General features: G+C 41.9%; 1 protein-coding gene across 1 annotated transcript in view; it reads left to right on the top strand.

Annotated features, from left to right (window-relative positions):
• Positions 1-18,776, top strand: part of GXYLT2 (glucoside xylosyltransferase 2) — a 93,632-nt gene extending 74,856 nt beyond the window's left edge. The window contains exons 4-7 of the mRNA XM_042977159.1: positions 763-1,014; positions 2,115-2,238; positions 13,046-13,218; positions 18,531-18,776. Of these exons, the coding sequence (XP_042833093.1) occupies positions 763-1,014; positions 2,115-2,238; positions 13,046-13,218; positions 18,531-18,713 (732 nt within the window). The 3' untranslated portion in view covers positions 18,714-18,776. The remainder of the gene's footprint in view (positions 1-762; positions 1,015-2,114; positions 2,239-13,045; positions 13,219-18,530) is intronic.
• The last annotated feature ends 5,338 nt before the right edge of the window (positions 18,777-24,114 follow it).

Raw genomic sequence — 24,114 nt, forward strand, 5'->3', positions numbered from 1 at the left:
TGTAGCATCTGAAAATTCTATAAAATACAAATTTTAGTGTCCGCAAATAAAGTTTCATTGGAACACAGCCGTGCCCGTTCCTTTATGCATTGTTGTAACTTTCATGCTACCATGGCAGACTTGTATTGTTGCCATGAAAAGAGACTGAAAGAGACTGAAAGATTTATTATCTGACCCTTTAGAGACAAAGTTTGCCAATCCCTGATCTACAAACCAAGCTTGCCAATGATTTGTTTCGCCTGTTCCCGAGACTAAATCTTAGCTGAAAATGTTTATTCAAAAAGGTGCAGTTATACCCATCGGCACTAGAAGAAATGGATCCAGAGACAGAGAGTATTTACCCCAAAGCCTGGCATGAGCTAGTCTAGGGATTGTCCACTTCAGGCTGTCCAATGCCAGACCCTCATTCTAAGAATAACTGAGAAAGACAGATGGCTTCACTGAAGGATGAAAGTACACAAGAGACCCTCAGTCCATATGCTGATGGACTGAAAGTTCAACCCTTCCCAAATACAGTCTAGGGTCCTAGAATTGAAGCAAACTAAATGAAGGTTTATCTTCCTTTGAGTCTCTACCCTTCAATTAATATGTATCCTTGGAGTCAAAGGAGGAATGGAAGCTAAGAGTGGTACCACCCTTTGTGCAATTCAGCCTTGACCAGTGAAATTGATGGCACTGTTGACATATCAGGCTACTTCCTCTGTTTCTGATTTGTTTTTGTTTTGGTTTCTCTCCCCTCCCTGCCCCCCCCAACACACAAAGGTGATTTTAAAGGATGTGGATTCACTTCTCTATGTGGACACCGACGTTCTCTTTTTGAGACCTGTCGATGACATATGGAAGCTTCTGAGGCAGTTTAATGCCACCCAGCTTGCAGCCATGGCCCCTGAGCATGAAATCCCCAAGATTGGCTGGTACAGCCGCTTTGCTCGGCACCCTTTCTATGGCTCTGCGGGAGTTAATTCAGGAGTCATGCTGATGAATTTAACTCGTATAAGAAGTGCCCAGTTTAAGGTAAGGAAATACTTTATATTTCATGTTTAAAATTCAGGATTTTGTCATTTCAACAGTGATGTTCCTAGATTGTCAATGTACTGCTTTTGGAAGTAAGGGGCTTGTAGGTGAGGAAGGAAGGAGCCAGGGAAGAGGAAAATATTTGCAAAGTTATGAAATGTTTGTTCAGGAAGAGCCCAGGTGTTTATGGTATTTAAAGCTACAGCACAGTTACTATTCAAGAATGTTATGTTGCATTTCTGAATTCTATAATGTTTGAATTCTGTGTTTACCCAAAGCTTCAAAAACCATGGAAAATTTTGTGAAATTATCCTAGGGATATATTTACATATGTATACAGAGATATTTGTACAAGGCTGCTCATGGCCTCATCTTTTATCCTAGTAGAGAACTGGAAAGAACTTAAATGAACCTCAGTAGAGAGCTAGTCAATTAAAAAAAATCATCCTCTAATTAAGAAGTAGATCAATCTATAGGTAAGATACATAAGATCTCTAAAAAGATATTAAGGGAAAAAAGTTAAAATGCAACAAAGCATGGTACCATAAGTATTATGGCTTAGAAATTTCCAGAAGAAATACCTAAGAGAATACCTGATTGTTAACCGTAGATATTTCTGGGAAGAGTGGGGGTGGAAATGGTAGGAGGATGGAGGAAGAATACTTTTACTTTTTAATTTTATCTTTGTGTGCTATTTGAATATTTAGTCTATAAATGTGTTGCTTTTATTTTAAAAGTAAATTATGTTAAGACAAGGAGAAGGTGTTTTCCCTTAGATACCTTAACTCTGCCATCTGTATTTTGTTCCTTCCCCTCTGAGGCAGGAATTAAGCATAAGAAAGAGAGTTTCAATTTGGGCATAGTTGGAACCACCCAACTAGTGGTTCCTGGCCCATCTAGTATCTATGTGCTACCCCATCTGGCAAAACTCTACAGTTTCCAGCCCTAGTTTTGCTTTGTCCTATGTCTTGAGGCCAGCAGGGCCCCTCCTATTTGCTTCCTAGGGGGGCTTGGGGGCTTTGGGGTCCTCTGCACTGTTTCTCAGTGGACAAAATGTATTTGCTTTGCCTCAGCCACTCTAATGGTTGTCTCTTTTCCAGAACAGCATGATTCCAACAGGCTTGGCTTGGGAGGACATGTTGTACCCTCTGTACCAGAAGTACAAGAATGCCATCACATGGGGAGACCAGGATTTATTAAATATTATTTTTTATTTCAATCCAGGTAGGCTCTCTTGCGAGAATGCCCTTTGTGTAGGAGTCCGCCCACCTCGCCCCTCAGAGCGCATTCCAGCCTGGTCTGCTATTGACTGAGCCTGAATTGTGCCTGTGTCCCCTGTGAAGTGCGTCCTTTCATTCACCCCCTGGGCTTCTCCCAGAGGCAGCCCACACACTTCTGACACAAAAGGCCAAATGTTGAAACCTCCAACACTGGACTCCGTTTTTTGAGAATATCTTTTCGATTTTTGCCACACCATTCTTCTAAGAAGTGTGGTCCAAACTAATGGCAGGGCACAGAACTGAATGACAACATTATAGGCTAGGCACGAGGCCTTCCACAGCTGAACAATGGCTAGATTGAGGGGAATTGATTTCTTGAGATCCCTACAGTTAAGTGACTTGTCTGGGAGTTAAATGAGCCTAAAATAAGGACTTAGATTCCCCAGTTCCTTTTTCTTTTCACGGGAGGCAAAAGATGTTCTTAGATTGTGATTTGGCGGAGTTGGGGGACGGAGGGAGAAGAACATTTCTGATCTATGTTTCTTGGCTGTTGTCGACACCTAAAACTAATAAAATTTCCCTCTTTCTTCTTTGCTAAAACCATTATTTATGTTGTTAAAAATCAAAACCATGTTTTCTTCTTGAGAAAGACCTTTGGGGGAATAAAAGGGCACTCCTCACCTGGACCTATTCCATCCATTTCTTTGAAAAAATCCTGAAGTAGAGACTCCTGTTTATAAAGACTTCTCTTTCTGTCTGTCATGTCACCTTGGAAGCGCCTACTTTGTACTTGCAATTTTTTTTAAACAAAACTCTGAACTAAAACCTAATGTCGTATGTCGTTGGATCTAAATGGAGCAAATCCTGGAAAAGAAAAAAAAGCAGATTGAAACCGAGTTTCTGGGGAAAATTACCACTACTAATTCATTGATGAAGGGAATGTCTTGGCCATTCACTGGTGGCCTGTTTTAATCCATTTCCCTCTGACAGTAACAGGGAATTTAAGGTCTGTATCTCCTCCTTTTCTTCATAAGCAGATTTCATCTTTTTTTCTAGGTGTTGATGTATTAGTTAGGACTCTTGGTTGCATATAAAAGATCCCCCAAGTTAGCCCAAGCACAAAGGATACTTTTTTATAAGCAAACTGATGTCTGCTAGAAACCAGGGCGGGAAGGCCAGCAGACTCAGCCCGGAACATGAAGCAGGACAGGGAAATTGATGAGGATCCCAGGTCGGACTTGCTTTCTCCCACTGAGGTTGTTTATTCTTCTCGTTGTGGACCTCATTCTCTGCTCCTCAGGCCTCAAAGTAGAGTACCAAGGCTTCATACTCCAGGTGCAGCCACATGGAAGGATTAACCCCCAATTCCATCCCAATTCCAAATTCCCAGGGGGAGAAAGCAGACGGTTCCAGCTAGGCCAGGAGCATGGAGCTGAGAAATCATGGCTGACATTTATTATTTACTAAATGCCAGGTGCTGTTCTAAGCATTATCTTCTCTAATCCTCAAAACCACCCGAGAATATAATCCCCATTATACAGACAAAGATACCAAGGGACAGAGAGTTTGTTCGATAATTTGCAGCACTGCTAATGAGTGACGGAGGAGGGGTACAAACCCACGCCACTCCCAACTTCAGCCCTATGGGTTTGGGAGAGCGGGGAAATTCTAAACAAGGGGAATCCTACAGAGCTGGGCAGACATCCCAAAATGTATCTCTCCACTGAATTATTTGTCCTTTAAATATTGCAATTTTCCCTCTGTAATGTGGCTAAAACTATCTTTTACAAGCCCATCTGTACATACTCCCAAATAGGAATTCAAAAGATTCGCACAATTTCCTCCCCAGAAATCCTCTTAGCCTGTTGCAGATTATTTGAGGACGTGATCAGTGAGTAAATAATACTTGAAGGCAGTTGTAAGCAGCTTTACAATTAGACAGGAGCCCTTGTCTTTAATTGGAGCTGAAAACCAGCTGGTTTTCTCTGTGCTCCCCATCGTAAATCCATTGAGTACTTGAACATTATAAAATAATTTTTCAAGTTGTTCTAAACCCTGGTTCTGAGCAGGACCAATAACCAAGTTTTCTAGCTTTAGATCAGCAAATTACTAGGTAACTCCTTGATTATTCTTTGTGTCACCTGCATTGGATCTTCCTTTTTCATACCTTTTTCAGGTGCTTTATTAAACATGAGATCTTTGAACTGAAATCCATTGGTATCTTTCACATTATAAGCCTTTTCTTTGTTTATATGTGTTGCGATCACTCTCTCTAAACCCAAAAACTATTTTGAAAAAACATGTGTCACCTTTATCCCTAGAAAGGAGAGAGGGAGAGGAGATTGGCCCCAACACAGGATATAAACATATTTGCTATTATGGTTCTGTAAGTTGCCATGGACAAAGAAGCAATGCACAAAAAACCTGAACACATGTCTGGAACATTACTCATAGCCTCCTGTGGTCAATAACACCACTTTTTAAAAATGTGTGGTTTTTTTTAATGTTTATCTATTTATTTTGAAAGAGAGAATGGGAGGAGGGGCAGAGAGAGAAAGAATCCCAAGCAGGGCTCTATGCTGATAGACGCAGGGCTCAAACCCATGAACCGTGAAATCATAACCTGAGCTGAAATCGAGAGTCAGACGCTTAACCAACTGAGCCACCCAGGTGCCCTTTAAAATGTGTTATAGTCAGGCCAGCTAAGGAAGGGACCAGGGGGCGGTCCTGGGAACACATGGGGCAGATTGTGCTAGGCCTCTTGGGAATCTGCTAAGGACCAAAGCTGATTTCTCTATCCCTCAGAGGCCCCAGGATCTCTGCTGTCCTTGCTTCTCTCCACGCCTACCTGATTCCATTCTGTTTCTCAGCATTCTCTTTATATGTGGCCCAGCCTAACAAGCCCACAGCCAATGATGATGCATATTTGGTAACAGCCCCCTATGTTTCCTAATTCACATTCTTGAAGAGAAAGAGAGACCAAGGAGAAAGAGAAAGAGAGAAATTTGCCCAGCCCAGCCTATAACTGATTTCCAGCCCAGCTGGAACTTAGTTATCTTTGGATAAGGAGACCACCCACAATCTGGTCATCAGGAGCCAGAAGAGCAAGGCCTTGTGGCATTTTCCTTTCTCAGACATGAGCCCCTAGGTCTCTCCTTTCTTCGGGAATAATTTTCATAAAGGTGGGCTGTGCGCAGGGAAGGAAGGAAATGAAACCAGCCAAGTATAGACGACAAGGCAAGGCACTCAGCCAGAGAGTAACAGTAGGATGCTGCCCACTGGGAGAGGGAAGAGCTGAAATACCCCTGGAATATACCCAGGTTGTCATGGGCTAGAATCTACATAGGGTAGTTGAGTGAGGGGTTTGGTGGGGCCACAGGGAGCAGGACACATACTCACATGGCACAGGTCTCTTCAGTGGCCCCATTAGGGCCTTGTTCTCACACTGCCAGGGTCACTGGAGCCCTGCACTTGAGTGTGCAGCCACCCTGGACCCTCCCCCACCCCAAGAGCTCCCAGCATCTGACAGCAATGAGTGTGTTGTCGGAGTTGACAGCCCCCACTATCTGGTGTTAGGACTGTTCTGGGAGACTGGAAACACCTTATTGTTTGGGGAATCTGGGGGTTTCATGAGCTCTGATACAAAGCACAAGAATGAAGATTGTAGGGTCCTTGTGGTAAGGGATTGTATCTACTTTTTGTCTTTCACGTGCAAGACTTCACGCCTGAAGCAGGGTTGGTCTTCAGAAGTGTTGGCTGGTTGAACACATGGATTTAAGAGAATGAAGTGAAAAAGGGAAGTGAACAGAGGAGAAAGTCCACAGGAGGGAAAGCGAGGAGAGGAAGGAGAAAGAGAAAGTAAGAGAAAGCCGAAGAACACATGTGGTAAAGGAACGTATAAGGTTCCATGCACTCATTCATTCAGCAGGTATTTTTGAGCGCCTACTATGTGCCAGCCACCATGGTGGGCACTGGGGATATGGCAGCAGACAGAATGGACAAGTTCCTCTTTTCATGATACCCACCTTTTAATTGGAAGAGGTAGACTTCCAAAGAACAGCAACTAGTTCCAAATCACACGTTGTGATAAATGCTATCAAGGGAACAGATGAGAGGTTGAGAGAAAGAGCCTGTCTGGAGGGAGAGGATTGCTTCTTTAGATTGTGCGATTAGGGAGGCCTTCTTGGAAGAATTAATTGCCCTTCTCTGGAACAGGGCACATTCTGGAAGAAGGAAGAAGAGGATGCTAGGAAAGCCTAGTTCCAGAATGAGACAGTAAAGAAACAAAACTAAAAAATGAAAATAACTGTTAATGATGCAATCCAACAGCCTCCATTCTGTTGGTAATATAGCAAATGAGGAGTAAGCCTGTTTCACCATGAAGTGAAGATGACCAGGCATTGAGCTCTTCCATAATCTTAGAGATCTCAAGAGTTCGAAATAATCAGAAACGTAAGGAACAATCAATTCACACAGTACTTTGCAAATAGTTAGGGGGCTCTGGAAATAAATGTAGACTCCTGAAGGGATCACTAACGGACTCCAGAGCCATAGATAATCAGTTAATGAGCTTCTTTATCTATGTAAAATGAGAGGAAAATAGCAAAGACTCAGGGCTTAAACAGGGCTTGGCTTGGAAAAATATTTTAAAATAAATGGCAGTGGTTTAAGGCTCTGGGGATTTGGAATTTTAAAACCACTCACCGTATTATTTCCCGAGCAGCAGAAAGTAACCTGGACATTTCCCCATGCTATCATTTTTAACCATCAGATTTTGACAGCCCTGATAATCGTGCTTAAAATAGATCCATTTCAGAATGGTTATTGATCACATGCCAAATAACCATCATGAGTCCACTCTGCATGTTCATCAACTGATCTCCATAGGGGTTGCCTCTTCAGTCCACCCCTCTTCTCCTTCCCCCCTTAAAAAATGGAGATTGCAAAGTGTAACCCATGCAAAATTTGTGAATAAAGAGACACGTCTGTTACTTTTTAACTGCCCACTCTTGATTTTCCTTTCTTTGGGTAACAGGGCTCCAGTTTTCTCAGGGGAATTACTCTTCCCTCTCTCTCTCCCTCTCTCTCTCTTTCTGTCTCTTCACCCCCTCCCTCTCCCCCTCCCTCCCCATACCCCATTCGCTCTTGCAAGCAATCTTAGAGCCTAGTCTGCTCCTGACTCCCACTCGCCCAGTCAGACCATGTCCTCCCAACCTGACTGGGGATCCAGGAGTAGAAAGTAGCCAAGGTTGTGGAACTGGCAGCAGTCGTGAAAAGCTGACATTAATTAGTGCCCACCTCTCAGAGCCCAGGAGCTGTCCCACTTCTTGACCCAGTTCAGCTTTACCTCTGATTTTATGAGCCACCCGCTCTTTCCAAAGGCAAATTCCTTTCTCTTACTCATTTTCTCCTTCAAACTAGAATCAAAGTTAGTTACTTGCAATCCACTATAGACTGATATTTCTTGAATGTTTTAGGTCAGAGCATTCTATATATGACAAGTTTGTTACCATTATCTTCACCTTGGAAGAGACTGAATTTATCCTAGCGAAATTGAACGGCTCATCTTTTGTAAAGCACACTCTGATTTCCAGACTCTTCACCATGATCCAGCCATTTTCTCCTCGAATGCTCTTCCAGGCCTGCATTTCTGACTGTCAAAGTCCCATCCTTAGTCTGTAAGCCTGAGTTCAAATGGAACTTTACTTAAATGTCCTCCTTTCTATGAAACCTGATAAAAACATGTTCTCTTACTATATACTCTATGCTGTCTCCTGTACAAGAGTATAAATTCTCTGAGAGCAGGAGCAGAATCTTATCATCCAACGACACCACTGCCTTGCAGTGTATGAATAAATGCTTGTTTCAATGTATATGCTCCATGTGTTTTGTGTTTCTTCCTCTGCAAAATTCTGAAAAGGATTGTAAAAGATGTGAATTGAATTCTATCTAGAAACCAGTTGCATACTCAGAGTTCAACCACTGGGTTCTTAGCTGGTCTTTGGGAGACCGGTAAGCCCCTAAACTTATGAGCAAATGTTCTTAGATATATCCAGTTGTACTTTTCCAACGATGGGGTCTAAAGCTTTTGTTAGATTCTTTTTTTACAATTTTTTAAAAATTTATTTATTTATTTTGAGAGAGACAGAGGCAGTGCAAGTGGGGGAAGGGCAGACAGAGAAGGAGACAGAGAATCCCAAGCAGGCTCCGCACTGTCAGCTTGGAGCCAGATGTGGGGCTCAAACTTACAAAACCGTGAGATCACGACCTGAGTTGAAACCGAGAGTTGGACACTTAACCGACTGAGCCCCCCAGGCATCCCAAGCTTTCATTGCATTCCGAGAGAGATGTGTGGATCCATAAAAGTTTAAGAATTACTGGCCACCTGCATAGCTACAAACAGTTGGAGTAAAACATTTATTACCAATGTACTATGTGTTGGGAACTATGCTAGACTCATTCCCTTGATTTTGTTTTATCCTACCAGTGACCTAATGCAATAGTTCTTAACAGTAACATTGGTGATAATTATTACAGCTTACAGTTATTGTATGCTTTCTAATGTGCTAGGTACTCTTCCAAATACTTATTTTATTATTTTTTAAAATTTACATCCAAGTTAGTTAGTATATAGTGCAACAATGATTTCAGGAGTAGATTCCTTAGTGCCCCTTACCCATTTAGCCCATCCCCCCTCCCACAACCCCTCCAGTAACCCTCTGTTTGTTCTCTGTATTTAATAGCATCTTATGTTTTGTCCCCCCTCCCTATTTTTATATTCTTTTTCCTTCGCTTCCCTTGTGTTCATCTGTTCTGTGTCTTAAAGTCCTCATATGAGTGAAGTCCTATGATATATGTCTTTCTCTGACTGACTAATTTCGCTTAGCATAACACCTTCTGGTTCCATCCATGTAGTTGCAAATCGCAAGATTTCATTCTTTTTTTTTTTTTTAATTTTTTTTTTCAACGTTTTTTATTTTTGGGACAGAGAGAGACAGAGCATGAACGGGGGAGGGGCAGAGAGAGAGGGAGACACAGAATCGGAAGCAGGCTCCAGGCTCTGAGCCATCAGCCCAGAGCCTGACGCGGGGCTCGAACTCACGGACCGCGAGATCGTGACCTGGCTGAAGTCGGACGCTTAACCAACTGCGCCACCCAGGCGCCCCGATTTCATTCTTTTTGATTGCCGGGTCATACTCCATTGTGTGTGTGTGTGTGTGTGTGTGTGTGTGTGTGTGTGTATGTATATATATATATATATATACACACCCCACATCTTCTTTATCCATTCATCCATCGATGGACATTTGGGCTCTTTCCATATTTGGCTATTGTTAATAGTGCTGCTATAAACACGGGGGTGCATGTGTCCCTTCGAAACAGCATTCCTGTATCCCTTGGATAAATGCCTAGTAGTGCAATTGCTGGGTCATAGGGTAGTTCTATTTTTAGTTTTTTGAGCAACCTCCATAATGTTTTCCAGAGTGGCTGCCCCAGTTTGCATTCCCACCAGCAGTACAAAAGAGATCCTCTCTCTCTCTGCATCCTCGGCAACACCTGTTATTGCCTGAGTTGTTAATGTTAGCCATTCTGACAGGTGTGAGGTAGTATCTCATCATGGTTTTGATTTGTATTTCCCTGATGCTGAGTAATGTTGAGCAGTTTTTCATGTGTCGGTTGGCCATCTGGATGTCTTCTTTGGAGAGGTGTCTATTCATGTCTTTTGCCCATTTCTTCACTGGATTATTTGTTTTTTGGGTGCTGAGTTTGATAAGTTCTTTATAGGTTTTGGATACTAACTCTTTATCTGCTATGCCACTTGCAAATATCTTCTCCCATTCTGTCAGTTGCCTTTTAGTTTTGCTGATGGTTTCTTTCGCTGTACAGAAGCTTTTCATTTGGAGGGGATCCCAATAGTTCATTTTTGCTTTTGTTTCCCTTGCCTCCGGAGATGTGTTGAGTAAGAAGTTGCTGCGGCCGAAGTCAAAGAGGTTTTTGCCTGCTTTCTCCTCGAGTATTTTGATGATTTCCTATCTTACATTTAGGTCTTTCATCCGTTTTGAGTTTATTTTTGTGTATGGTGTAAGAAAGTGGTCCAGGTTCATTTTTCTGCATGTCGCTGTCCAGTTTTCCCAGCACCACTTGCTGAAGAGACTGTCTTTATTCCATTGGATATTCTTTCCTGCTTTGTCAAAAATTAGTTGGCCATACGTTTGTGGGCCCATTTCTGGGTTCTCTATTCTGTTCCATTAACCTGAGTGCCTGTTTTTGTGCCAGCATGTTCCAAATACTTATAAGCTCAGTTAGTACTCCCCAGAATCCTTCTGGACAAGTGATATTTACAGTCCTCCTCCTTTTACAGATGATGAAACTCAGGCCCACAAAAATTATGTAATTTGCCTGAATGCATGCAAGTAGTGGTAATCCTGTATTCAAACCCAATGGGTTGACTTCAGAGCTTGCCTCCTTAGCCATTACACTGTACCGTCACAGCCAGCACATGATAAAGCTGGAATTCAGCCCCAGATAATTTAGCTTCCTTTTACGGCTTCTAAATTGGGGTCCAGATAACTCACCAACGTCATAGAACCAGGAGGTGATAGAAGCCAACTTCGAACATAGCCTTTGTTTGATTCCACAGCCTTTCTATTCATCCTCTGCCTTAGAGTGCCCTCACTGGACTAGGTCCTCTACGGAGGCTGCAAAGAGGCAGAAGCTTTCCTTTTTTAGTGGGTCCTGCATTACCTGGGAAGAGGCAAAAACCTCCATCACCAGTCTCAAACAACACAAAGGCAGGAACCAGACTCTCCTTTGTCCACTGAATACATAGCAGGCGCTCAATAAATATTTGTTGATTCAATCAGCATATTTACAGAAACAGAGATGGCTTCTAGGGTGATTCACTCAGCAGGGAACATTAGCAGGTGCTTAAGCAGGAATTGCAATTGCAGATGCAGGCAGGTATCAGAAATGAGTGATGGGATTCAAGGGGTTACAAAAGGCCACAATTGGGCTGAGGTCAGACACCGTTTAAAAGCACACAGGCAGGGGCACCTGGGTAGCTCGGTTGGTTAAGCACCAACTCTTGGTTTCAGCTCAGGTCGTGATCTCACAGTTCATGAGTTCGAGCCCCGCGTTCACCTCTGTGCTGACAGCATGGAGCCTGCTTGGGATCCTGTCTCTCTGCCCCTCTTCTGCTCACTTGTGCTCTCTCTCTTTCAAAACTCAATAAACTTTAAAAAATAATAATAAAAAATAAAAGCAAAAAGCATTTTTAGATATTTTCCCTCATGGAACCCTTATGCCCCCCTCTGCACTATTGGGCAGAAAAGTCACACAACTAAAAGAGGAGTTTAAATCTAGATAATGTGACTTCAGGATGAGCACTACTCTCTCCCAGCTATGGATTAAAAGTGTGGAAGTGAATGTAAGAGCAACGTCATGGCGGAAAGGGGTCCTCCAGAGAAAAGGAAAAGCTCACAGGGTGTTGGGAATGCTTAGGAATTGGAGGGTGCCTGGATGTCAGCATGGCCTGTAAAAACTGAGTGGTAGAATTATTATACACAGTCTGCCAGAGAGGATGTGTGCTTTCCATCTTGAAGTTCTCTGTAATTCTCTAAGCTGTGGTCCTTTCCATGAGAAGGGAGAGCTCTCAGCCCAACAAAGGAGCACAGCTTTATGTTGCTCTTCTGACAATGGTAATTGATTTGCTCTAATGCTTCTGTGTTCTCACTGGGGGCCTTTCTCATAAACAGTGACAAACATTTGCAGAGAGCTTTCATCCATACTTCTCCAGCCCCAGCCCTGAAAGGCATCAAGCTACAGAGCCAGGAAGCTCAGTGGTCATGACTTTATTGCTGATTTTACAACCCTAGCTACCAGGAGGAAATTTTCTGAGTCCAACAGAATTCGAGCCGAGTTTTTCAACCTTGGCACTGTTACTTTTATGGGGGCTGTCCTGTTCGTTGTGGAATGTTTCGAGTATCCCAGGTCTCTACCTGCTAGATACCAGTAGTGGCCTCCTCCATATCTCCCTCCAGACATCACCCAAAGGCCCCAGGGGAGCCCTGGCAAAGAACCACCAGCTTAGAGACGCACACACAAATATACAAGTGTGCACATGATTGCTCACAGTGTATATAGTCACCTTGACACAGGGGCTTTTTTTTTCCCTTTGCTCTTTTGGGGGGATTCCCCCCTTTACCCTTGTAGGGTTTTTTTTTGTTTTTCCTTCCTGTTGATTTTGTTTGTTGTTTGGTTTTTAATCCAAAGAGGAATCTTTGCTTCGATCTTGATTCCCATTCAAGTCTGTCTATTTCATAAAACCTTTACAAAGAGGGGATTACAAGCGCTAGCATTATTGACCACCACTGTGTGCTTGGCATTCTGCTGAGTGTTTTTTAAATTTAATCCTCACAGTAAGAGGGAGGTCCTGTTGTACCCATCTTACAGATGAGGAAAATGAAGCACAGAGAGGTTGACTCACTGGCTCTAGGTTGCACTGTTTTTGAGTGAAGACAGTTGGGATTCGGACCCAGGCTGTCTGCTGACCTTGTCTGCCTCCTTGTCCGTGATACACTGCCCTTCTTTTTTGGGTGAAACCTACAGCCTCATTAGCATGTGCCTCTTCAATTCCCTACCTCAAAATAAGGACAAAAATGGAGTGACATCAGGCCTGTGGGTCATGGTCACATTCCCATGCACTGAAATCCCGTGTGGTGTGCAGATTATGGAAACACTGGTTTAAGCACCAGTCATGCAGAGGAGAGCCGGCACTGACTGCGGACATGTCTTTCTCTTGTCACCGCCAGAGTGTCTCTATGTGTTCCCGTGCCAGTGGAACTACCGTCCCGATCACTGCATGTACGGAAGCAACTGCAAAGAGGCTGAGCGGGAAGGCGTGTCTGTTCTGCACGGGAACCGAGGCGTCTACCATGATGAAAAGCAGCCAACTTTCAAAGCACTCTATGAAGCAATACGGGATGTAAGTGTGTTCTTGCCGCTGTTCAGCACACACATGCTTATTCAGCACGAGACGGTACAGGCGCTTTGGTCACCAGTGCCTTTGAAGGCCAGAGAATCCCCCAGAAGCAGTGAGTGATATCCCTTTCCCCAATCCCAGTCACTATTTCATTATATCCACTTGCCCCCTCACACTATATCCACTCAGTATTTACAACTAAGTCCTCACACTATATCCACTCAGTATTTACAACTAAGTTCACTTAAGGAGGAAATTAAATATCATCAGAAAGAAACCCAGTGCCATTTGCCATAATAGAGGGGAATGCGTTAGGGTAACGATAACATAATAAGAACAAAATGATATTATGCAGCTCGAGCTTAGCCTGTTGCCTGGTTGCCAGCATCCTGTTGAACAAGTGGGCGTGGAGGTGGTCGATTAGGACAAGGGGTCCGACTGTAATTAAGAATCAAGTGTTTATTTACATATTGCAACAGTGTACTCAAGAGGCAAAAAGAGGCACTAGCCCCCGTGTTGCATTTTTACCCGGCAAAGGGTACTGATCAGCAGAATGCAGCCTAGAGGCAAAAGTCATCTCAAGGCCTCTGCATCCTTAGGACCCTGACCTTAGGCCAGGGGAGGAGGAAGGAGAAGGGAAAAAGGGAGGAGTGGAAAGATACCACCCTCCCAAACCATTCCCCCCCTCCCATGTCCATCCTCCCCATCCCTTGTGCCTGGGAGGCCTCAAAATGGGGTGCCTGGGATGGAAATGCAGATATGCATCTGAGCGTGGCTGGCCCAGGGCAGGGACCTGAGTTTTTGACCCCAATTCCTTCAAATAAACTACAGGGCGTTGCCTGTGCACCAAGTCAGATGTCACAAGGGTAGCTCCCAGCCCCTCCAGAGCCAGCCAGCAGTACTGTCATTACCTGTGATTGAGTCTGAAAGATCACACAGTAGAATTTAGGCCTGGAGCTGGACTTCTCACTGCCTGAGGTCCCCTCTTACAACCTTGAAGGGATTGATTAGCAAGTGCTGGTGAATTAAAGATACCTGGGAACTATTTTCTTGCAGTAAATGGGAAAGTTGATAAAAACCTCACTTTGGGGTTCACTACCTAAAATCTCAAATACTGCCTGCTTTTGCCTTGCATCCCACACTGTGGGAAATGCTGCATTCGATGTTGCTTTTTATCTGGAGATTGTTAGGAGTGGCACAGATTCAGGGATGTCCCTTTTGAAACCGTAATTCCAAGACGTAGAGTAGGGGTCAGCAAACTCAGGCCAGATCTGCCTTGCTGCCTGTGTTTGCAAGACATGTGGGCTATGAATGGTTTTGTAAATCACTGGGGAAAAAGGAAAAGATGAATATTTCGTAATGTGAGACAGTGATATGAAATTCCAATCTCAGCATTCATAAATACAGTCTTATTGGGACACAGTGACACCCATTCATTTATGTGTTTGGCTGTAGTTGGTTGGAAGCCATCATGACAGAGACGAGTATTTATAACAAACTGTGTAGCCCACAAAGTCTAAAATATTTACTATCTGGTCCTTTATCGGAAACTTTTGCTGGCCCCAGACATCAAGTATGTAGATTTAGAGGATTTTTTTCTTAAGAATTTAGAAACCCTCACGGTGTCACAAGTGGGCTTTGGTGGGAGTGAATCCTGAGACACAGGCATATATTTTTGTGTGTGTGAATACTGTGCCTCTTGCTAAGGAGAGTCTCTGGAATTTCCAGAATTTTCTCTGCAGGGAATGAGTTTAGCCTGCATGTAAGCTAAGCTAACACTGCTTTCTTCTCCTGCATTTCCTGCTGGTGGTTTTCAAAGACCAGGTGATTTAATTACACAGAAAATTTGCTCTGTACTTAGTGCTACCATCACGTTAGATATTCAAACATGGCTCCAGGGGCAAAGCCATTGAGGAGTAGAAACAGAAGTTCAATGAGTATGCAGCAGGTATATATACCTCAGAGCCGTTCTTGGGTTTCTTTTGTGATCTGTCAACCCTAGTCTGGAATTGAGCAACTGTGGCTCGAGTTACAATACATCTTGTTTGCTTTCTGGAGGAGCAGAAAGAAAACAAATAACTGTGTCATAAATGATCCTGCCAAATACCCTCAATGATGATCCTCCCATAGGCCTAAAGGGACCATTTTCACTGAATCATTTCAGACAGGAATGCTCACTAACCCTATCCTGAAACCTGATTAGAAGTAGACTCCCTCTTGGAAGACATGTTTCCCCGCTGTCCCCAGGGCTGGGCACCGTCATGTGGTGGGGTCAGGGCTTGGGGTAGGGGTCAACGGACCTTGGTTCAAGGCCCAATTTTTGCCCCTTTCTGGTGATTAGTCGTTAACTCTTTGCTCTTACCTTACTGGGCCTCAGTTTCCTCATCTGTGAAATGGAGATGATAATATTACCTACCTCATAAAAGTGTTGCAAGAATGCAACAAACTGATGGTTTTTAAACTTGTAGTATGGCACATGACCTATGGTTGTGCTCAATAATTAGAAGTTATTAACAGTTTCACACTTGCCTCCTTTTCTACCTTGTCCACATAGTCTCACTTGCTCTCTCTCTCTCTCTCTTCCTAAGTATTTTCTCTCTCTCACACTGTATTTCTTTCTCCCTTCATCCCTCTCTGAAAATATTCTTCTTGTCCCTCTCCCCTTTCCCCCTTTCCTTCTGTCCCTCTTTCCTGCTTCCTTTCCTTTCCATCTCCTGTCTCTCTCACACACACATCCTAAGCCTGTGTGTCTGTGTTTGGCAAAGGGGACATGCAGTCTCCTCCCATCGTGACCCAAGGAAGTCATCTATCAGGTACACGTTCTGTCAGTAGTTCTTCCAACAATCATCTATTGCAGGAACAATTCTAGCTTATAGAAACTCAGAAGTTAACAAGACTGACAAAGCCTGGTCCCCAGGACGCATATATTGTGGGTGGAGGAAGCCAGACTATACTCACATAAACAAAGAAAGACGAAAAATCGTACCAGGTAGTGAGAGGTGTTAAAAGGGAACCGAAGCAGGGCGATGGGCTGAGAGTCAGGGGTAGGGAGGAGCGTTAGTGAGCTGGGGTCCTCAGGGGGCCTCTGCTAGCCTGGTAGTGTGATTAGTGGGGGCAGCCCTGGGGCAGTTTAGGGGGAGATACTGCTAAGGAGAAGGAATAAGCCAGGGAAAGCCCCTGAGGCAAGGGTGAGTTTGGTGAGCCCAAAGGACAGGGAAGAATTCAGTGTGGCCAGAAGGACAGAGACACCAATGACAATTCCAGGTCACATGGAGCCTTGAGGACAAGAGAGGAATTGGAATCTTACTTTAATTGCAGCGTGAAGCCCCTGCAGGAAAGTGATACGGTCTGATCTTTGCTTTAAAAATATCACCTCAGTAACTCAGTGCAAGGAGGCAAGAGTGAAAACACAAGGGCTATTGATGAGAGTTACTGGAGATATCCAGGAGCAACATGGGGATGGCATGTACTTGTGTGGCACCGGGAAGGTTGGCAGTGGTGGCCACATGTAGGATTCGTTGGAAAGACAGATTTTACAGCATTTGTGGATTAATGAAAAGAGGGACGTGGGAGGGAAGAAAGAATCAAGGATGACTTCCAGGTTTTGACCTATTTTCCTATCACTAGGGACACCATGATGAAAAAGGAGTTGATCAGTAGTCTAAATTGTGCTGCGGAAGAAAACAGTTGTCCCAAACATGGTCCTTCTTGCGTTACATAATGCATAATCCCCTTCTGGGAAGAAATTCGCATTTCTGATAAACACGCTTATGCAATATTTCTGATGAACTTTAAAGGGATTAAGGCTTGTTCTAGGAAACCAGACACCCACCCACTCTGCTGCCAAGCAAGCATTTACTGACCTTTTCACTCTTCTTCCTTTTTTTTTTTCTACTCTCTTTGTATAAAATTTCCTCGCCAACAATGAATCTTTAACTTCATTTACTAGAGGCCTTTTCCATTTCAACCAGATTATAATAAAAATTTGACACATGCTCATAACTACATGATCTTCAGGATCTATTTTCGAAAATTCTGTTTATAGACACCTTCCATGGGAAGACAAGAGAATGTTTTTTTAAAAATGGGGCACCGGGGTGGCTCAGTCAATTAAGCATCTGACTCTTGATCTCAGCTCAGGTCTTGATCTCAGGGTCGTGAGTTCAGGTCCTGCGGCGTTGGGCTCCACACCCCACAGGGAGCCTGCTTGAAAAGAGAAGAAAAGAAAAGAAAAGCACAGGATTACATGGGAAAAAAACCAACAAGCAGTGTTTGGTACCTGAATTATTAAAATGAATTTCATTGATGTTAGATTTCACTAGTAATTGCCAAACTGTGGACTTCATCAGATTACTATAGACATACCCTAGAGTTTCTTCATTTAAGATTGAGACAAACACAGGGGCACCTGGGTGGCTCTGTCCCTTCTGCATCTGACTCTTGGTTTCAACTCAGGCCATGATCTCATGGCTCGTGGGATGGAGCCCCGCATCAGGCTCTGCAGTGGCAGTGCACAGACCCTGCTTAAGATTCTCTCTCTCTCTCTGCCCTTCTGTCTGTCTGTCTCTCTCTCTCTCTCTCTCTCTCTCTCAAAATAAATAAAAAAATTGGAAAAGAAGAGATTGAGACAAACAAAATATGTGAGGAATTCAGTGTCTTATTGCAGGTGGTGTCACATCTCTACTTGAGCCTTGCTTCTCTTCAGCAAGAGCATACTATGTAGAGAATATCCTGTCCCTGAAGATACATGTTGGTCTTAGCTTTTAAGAGTTTTAAGGACCCAAATAAACCATCTTTAAAAAAAAAAAAAAAAAAGAACAAAAGAAAGAAAGTGAAGCCCAAATAGGGTAAAGTAATTGCCTCAGGTTGCACAGGATTGAATCAGGTTTTGAATTTCTATCCTCAGAGTTCCCTTCCACTATGTCTAAGAACATCCAAACTGAGGCACCTGGGTGGCTCAGTCGGTTAAGCGTCCGACTTAGGCTCAGGTCATGATCTCACAGCTCGTGAGTTCGAGTCCCGCATCAGGTTCTGTGGTGACAGATCGGAGCCTGGAGCCTGTTTCAGATTCTGTGTCTCCCTCTCTTTCTGCCCCTCCCCCACTCATGCTCGCGCGCTCGCGCGCGCTCTCTTTCTCTCCCAAAAATAAATATTTTTTAAAAATTAAAAAAAAAAAAAAAAAAGAACTTCCAAACCTATGCTTGCATGCTTAATTCCCTGCTTCATTTTTTGGTAAATGTTGTTTGCGTTTTAAATGGCATTTCAGTAACTAAAATAAACATTTTCTTTCATTTTTTTTTAAAACCATTTTTCAGTTTCCCTTTCAAGACAATCTCTTCCAATCCATGTATTACCCTCTCCAGCTGAAGTTTTTGGAGACTGTGCACACTTTATGTGGACGAATCCCACAAGTGTTTTTGAAGCAAATCGAGAAAACAATGAAAAGGGCTTACGAGAAACACGTCATCATCCATGTGGGCCCCAACCAGATGCACTGAATATTTTTCATATTGTCGCAAGCGGATTGGCCATCTCAAGAACAAGGACATGTCCATCTTTAAGCTGCCTGTGTCTCTTTCGTGTGAATATTTAATGGTGCTCTGTGACAATTGCGTTTTAAAAGCTTCGTTAAATGTTGCTGAATTAGTCGCCCCTAAAAGGAAATGTGCTTTAATTTTTTCTAAAACGGTATTTATCTCTCTCTTTTAAAAAAAAAAAATATTATTACACACTTAGCATTGTTCAAGCAGGTTGAGCTAGCTGTGAAGAGGAACTTTTGTGAGCCTTCCATTTCCTGTTCAGTGTCTGAGACAATGTCAAAGGCATCTCGTGTTGTATATTTATCTAGTATTCTTGAGACTCTTTCTATGTAAATGACTCCCCCATACCCTTCTTGTAAAAGTAATACATGCTTGTTGTAAAACAGAAAAATGTTCAAAGGTTGTAGAGGAGAGGGGCACCTGGGTGGCTCAGTTGGTTAAGTGTGCAACTCTTGATTTTAGCTCAGGTCATGATCTCACGTTTGGTGAGTTTAAGCCCCGCGTTGGGCTCTGCTCTGACAGCGTGGAGCCTGCTTGGGATTCTGTCTCCCTCTCTCTGTCTCTGCCCCTCCCCTGCTTGCTGTCTATCTCTCTCTCAAAATAAATAAAAATAAACCTTAAAAAAAAAAGTTTGTAGAGGATGTAGGCCAGTGGACCAAAATCAAGATTAGATTAGCCATAATCCTACCAACCAATTATTTTAAAGGTAGTTACTTCCAGCCTTTTTTTTCCTACTCATATATTTATTTGTTGGTTGTCTTTTCCATTGTAATACATATCTGAAACAGGTAGTTTGAGTAAAAGCTGGCCCCTATGCTGAGATTTTTATGTTGAGACAAAAATTTAGACAAAATGATTGTATTTACAGAGCTGGAAGAAGTATTCAAATTTCAACTAATTGGGCAGTGTTAAAGGATGAAGCATATCTGGGGGTATTTTTTAAGAAAAATTGTTTAGATTAGTGGAAGGTTAAATCATAAGAAATATTTATGCAACCATACCTTCTGAAAGGAAATTCAGTCATTGTGTTAAACGCAAGGGATCAGTTTAACAGAGATGTGTTTTTGTGTTTAACTACAGACAAAAACATTTTATCTCTTACTTCCATAGGTGTGACCTTCTCTCTTCTTTAAACTCTTGGGCAACGGTTGGAAATTGAAGGCCAACTTCAAACTTAACGTGTACAGAATAGATAGTTCATCTGATTCCATTGGCAAGAAAATTCAACTTCCTACCAGCCTTGGAAAGGTCTCTTTAAATGTTTTTTCTTCTCTAGGCTGACCCATCCATTAGCCAAGGAACTGGGCAGGTCTTATCACCTAGCTACAGTAGAGGAAATTCTATATTCCCCAGAGGGATCTGACTTAATCCCTTGTTGCTCCTGTAGCTGGTAACAGGGTAAGAACATTTTTTATAATGCTTTATTTATCTCAAAAACCTTGTGCCTAAATGATCTTGATGTTTGCAACAGCCTAATGAACTTAGTAGGGGCCTCTATCATTGGACAAAGAAGGAAATTGTAACCCAAAGAAACAAGCATACCCAATATAATTGCTGTTCTGTAACACATACAGGTATGTATAAGATGCATCCTCTTTTACAGAGGAAGTTTGGAGACAAAAATATTAAATACTTTTCATCACATATAGATAGTAATCTAAAAGTATAAAATGAAAAATAATATTTTGTTAATGCAAATATGGTATGCTATATATTGGAACCTGGTAGGATATCATAGGTACTATATCCACAGAAGAAGTCTTAACCGTGCAAAAATATATGAAAACCTCAGCACTACAAAGAAATATGTAGATGCCAATTAATATTGGGATCTAGTACCATTATGGTAGTAGCAAATTTTAAAATGTTAAAGTATTAGCCCATACCCTCCTTTTGATCAGTTGGGTGTCAGGTGATTTATTTTTGTTAAGGAAATTACCATTAAGATGTGGAACTCTTCACTGTTATATTTTATGTTTCCTCATTTCACCATTAAAGGTGATGTCATTTGTTAGTTTATATCTAGAGTCTGTGGAGGAATTTTTGGATTGTCTTTTGGATGGAGGAAAAGTACCCTACATACCCACAAATATGGTTTTACTGAAAGAGCCAGGATGTGAACATTATTGCCTGACTTCCATTCCAGTTTTGCTACATGTTCAGCATGGCCACGAAACCCTACAAACGTCATTCACATTTTTGGTGGTTTATAAACCTAAAAAAGTTCTATTCCTCCTCTGGTGAGTCCTACAAAAAATGTGCTATAAAGACTTTGAATATAGAAACGCCTTTTCTTTTATGAGAATCTTACCCGCAACTCTTAACTATTGGTTCTGGTCTGAATACATAGAATCAGATTTCCAGCAAAGGTCCATGATACAATTCTAGAACATTCTAGAATGATGCATGATGAGAATGTGAAACCTTAGAATTTAGTGTGGTTTTCTGCCTTGGAATTTCTTCATGGTATCCTGAAATTTTGAGGTGAGTCTGGTGGAGAATCTGCAGTTAATTTTCTCTCGCAATCGCTACTACCTGAAAATGCTAATTGTTTTCCATCTAGTATATTACCATGAGGCGGTGTTTCCTCTGCCTTTGATAATTCCCAGACAACTACTACATTAATGCCTTTGAAACCTGGGAACCACAGATTTTAATTTGGTGGACTCCTAAAATATGTACCCTGTGATCTGAAGTTTGCCAAAGGTTGGGTTGTTCCATATGGCACGTAGAATCTATACAGGAAGAGCATGACACTGGTTCTGTCATCCCCTCTTCTTGTTTCCTTCAGAATTCTACTCAAACACATGTGACTACAGAGTTCCACTGGAAAAATGAAAGAACAGGGTCTAAGAGCAAAATGTAACAGTATTGTATGCATTGAGACTGAGACGTTCAATAGTAGGGTCACTAGAAATGCTTACAATATTTTTCTTGCTGAGTTTTTCTTTTCTAATATAAACCTCAGAAATTGTGACTTACATTGAAAATTTCAACATTAAAAAAAATTAACTGGCTAGAAAATATGTTCAAGTTTTCCTTCAACTTCCTGAATGACAGTTTAGCATTTCAGGGTATAACACTCCAGCTTTGCTATTTATTTGAAATGTCTAATACATATTCAGGACTTCCATTGCAAATTGTGACTATGGGTGTATTTATTATTGAAATGGGTATTTATATGGACTCATCCAGGGTGGAGAGTATTTATCTTATTACAATTATGGTGTTGATAAAACAAGCATGCCATACAAAAACTTATTCACGGTCACAGAATAGGGATCCGGTGATAGAGTAATTACTCCAACCCACCTGGAGGACAGGACAACATTTGTACAAATTTAGGTTTATGTATAAATTTTGCCTGTTATTTATACAAACAAAAAAATAGGTTGCATGTATTGGATAAGCTAACATGAACAGGATTTTATGACTGAATTTAGAAACACACTGAGTTCAGAATTATGTTGGATGTCATGGGGGTACAAATTATTATATCATCAATTAGTATTATGGTAAGCAAGCTTTCTTAGGTTTTTCTGTTTCTTGGGTCCTATGTTTTCATCTCCCTTTCACTTCTGCTTTTCCCTTCCTGTCTTTGATGCAGGCTTCTAAGCATTACCAAGAGGCTTGGTGTTAGTGGCAGAGTGACAGAACTTGGGGAACCCTGTGCAGGCAGAAGGAAGTTCTAATCCTTAGATGGAATCTTTATGATAAGAAATTTTCAAAAAAATTTAAAAACCATGCAACACATACATAGACATATACACGCACGCACCGCACATGCCTTTTACAGAAAGAGCTCTGTGAATCCATTGTGCTCTGTGAATTGAATTATAGAGAGTGACACCTTAGGTCAACTCATTTCACAGTGACAGAGCTGGTATTTGAAGCCGATGAGATTTCTCTGCCAAACAGAGAAAGTTATCCTAGTTTTTGTTCTTCCCAGGTCAAAACTGGAAATAGTCTCGTGAGTCCTCAAGAAAAAGCACTGGTGTTTGTGTCACCGTATGCCCGAGTGTGTAAGAATCTGGTGCGGTTTCTGCGTCATTAGTTTCACGTTTGTGTTGTCCCTGAAAAGTGCACCCGTTGTTTATAGCTCCCAAGGAAACCCTGAGTAGATTTTTTATGTTGGAAAACTTATTTCTTGGTGATTTTTCTTTGGGAAGAAATGCACATTAAAAAACCAACACTCCAAAGAAAATTAATTGTTACATCAAATTAAAAGAAACAGAAATATTATGATTTAATTACTTGTCCTTTTGAATGCCATCTCCTGTTTTATCGATTTCTTGTTGTTTTTGTTTTTGTTTTTTTAAATTAAAAGCTTTAAAAAAGACATGTCTTTTTTGGTGTTATTCTGGAAGTGTGTTTCTTTTCTTTTATAAGATTTCAAGTTTACGGGGCGGCTGGGTGGCTCAGTCGGTTAAGCGTCCAACGTTGGCTCAGGTCATGATCTCACAGTTTGTGGGTTCGAGCCCTGCCTTGCGCTCTGTGCTGACACCTCGGAGCCTAGAGCCTGTTTCAGATTCTGTGTCTCCTTCTCTCTCTGCCCCTCCCCTGCTTGTGCTCTGTCTCTCTCTCTGTCAAAAATAAACATTTAAAAAAAATTTTTTTTAAGATTTCAAGCTTAAAATTTTATATTAAATAGTAATATTTAATTCCTTCCTTTTAAGGATTGGTAAAGTAATATTTGGTTTGGTAAACAGCTTAGCCTATTTTTAAAAATCATTAAGACTTTGCTTCATTTTAAAAAAATGCCGTATTATAGGGGTGCCTGCTGGATTGGTCCACAGAGCATGTGACTCCTGGTCTCAAGGTTGTGAGTTTGAGCCCCATAAAATTTAAAAAAAGTATTTTTCAAATGCCATACTATAAATTATATGCTGTTTGGTTTTAATGGTGTTTTGTGTTTGAGATACAATGAGCAGAATTTGGAGGATGTAAAAATCAGTTGTCCCCATTCCCACATTTTATTTAGCAAAGTTGAAACTTACTTGTAAAGCTAGTAACATATCAAAAATAACTGAACTGTACCATGAGTTTTTGAGTCTTTATAAAGGTTTTCCCCCCAATCCCTAATCTCTTTTTTAAAATCAGCACAAAGTACTCCATGCATCTACTGAGTTCCCTCCTTATATTTTAAAACATTTAAAAAGCTAAGATACTTGAATATGTTTTTCTGGAACAAGTGGGAACCCACAACCAATCATTATGTGACATATAAGCTTCAGGAACTACATGCAGTTTACATTGAGTTTAAATCCTAGCCCCACCATTCTCAGCCTGACCCTCTTTCCACTTCATACTTCCCACCTACTAGGACAGGGCTGAGGATGACTCTCCTTCTGGATTGTGG

The sequence above is a fragment of the Panthera tigris genome, chromosome A2, assembly GCF_018350195.1.
Source record: "Panthera tigris isolate Pti1 chromosome A2, P.tigris_Pti1_mat1.1, whole genome shotgun sequence".
Taxonomy (NCBI): Eukaryota; Metazoa; Chordata; class Mammalia; order Carnivora; family Felidae; genus Panthera; species Panthera tigris.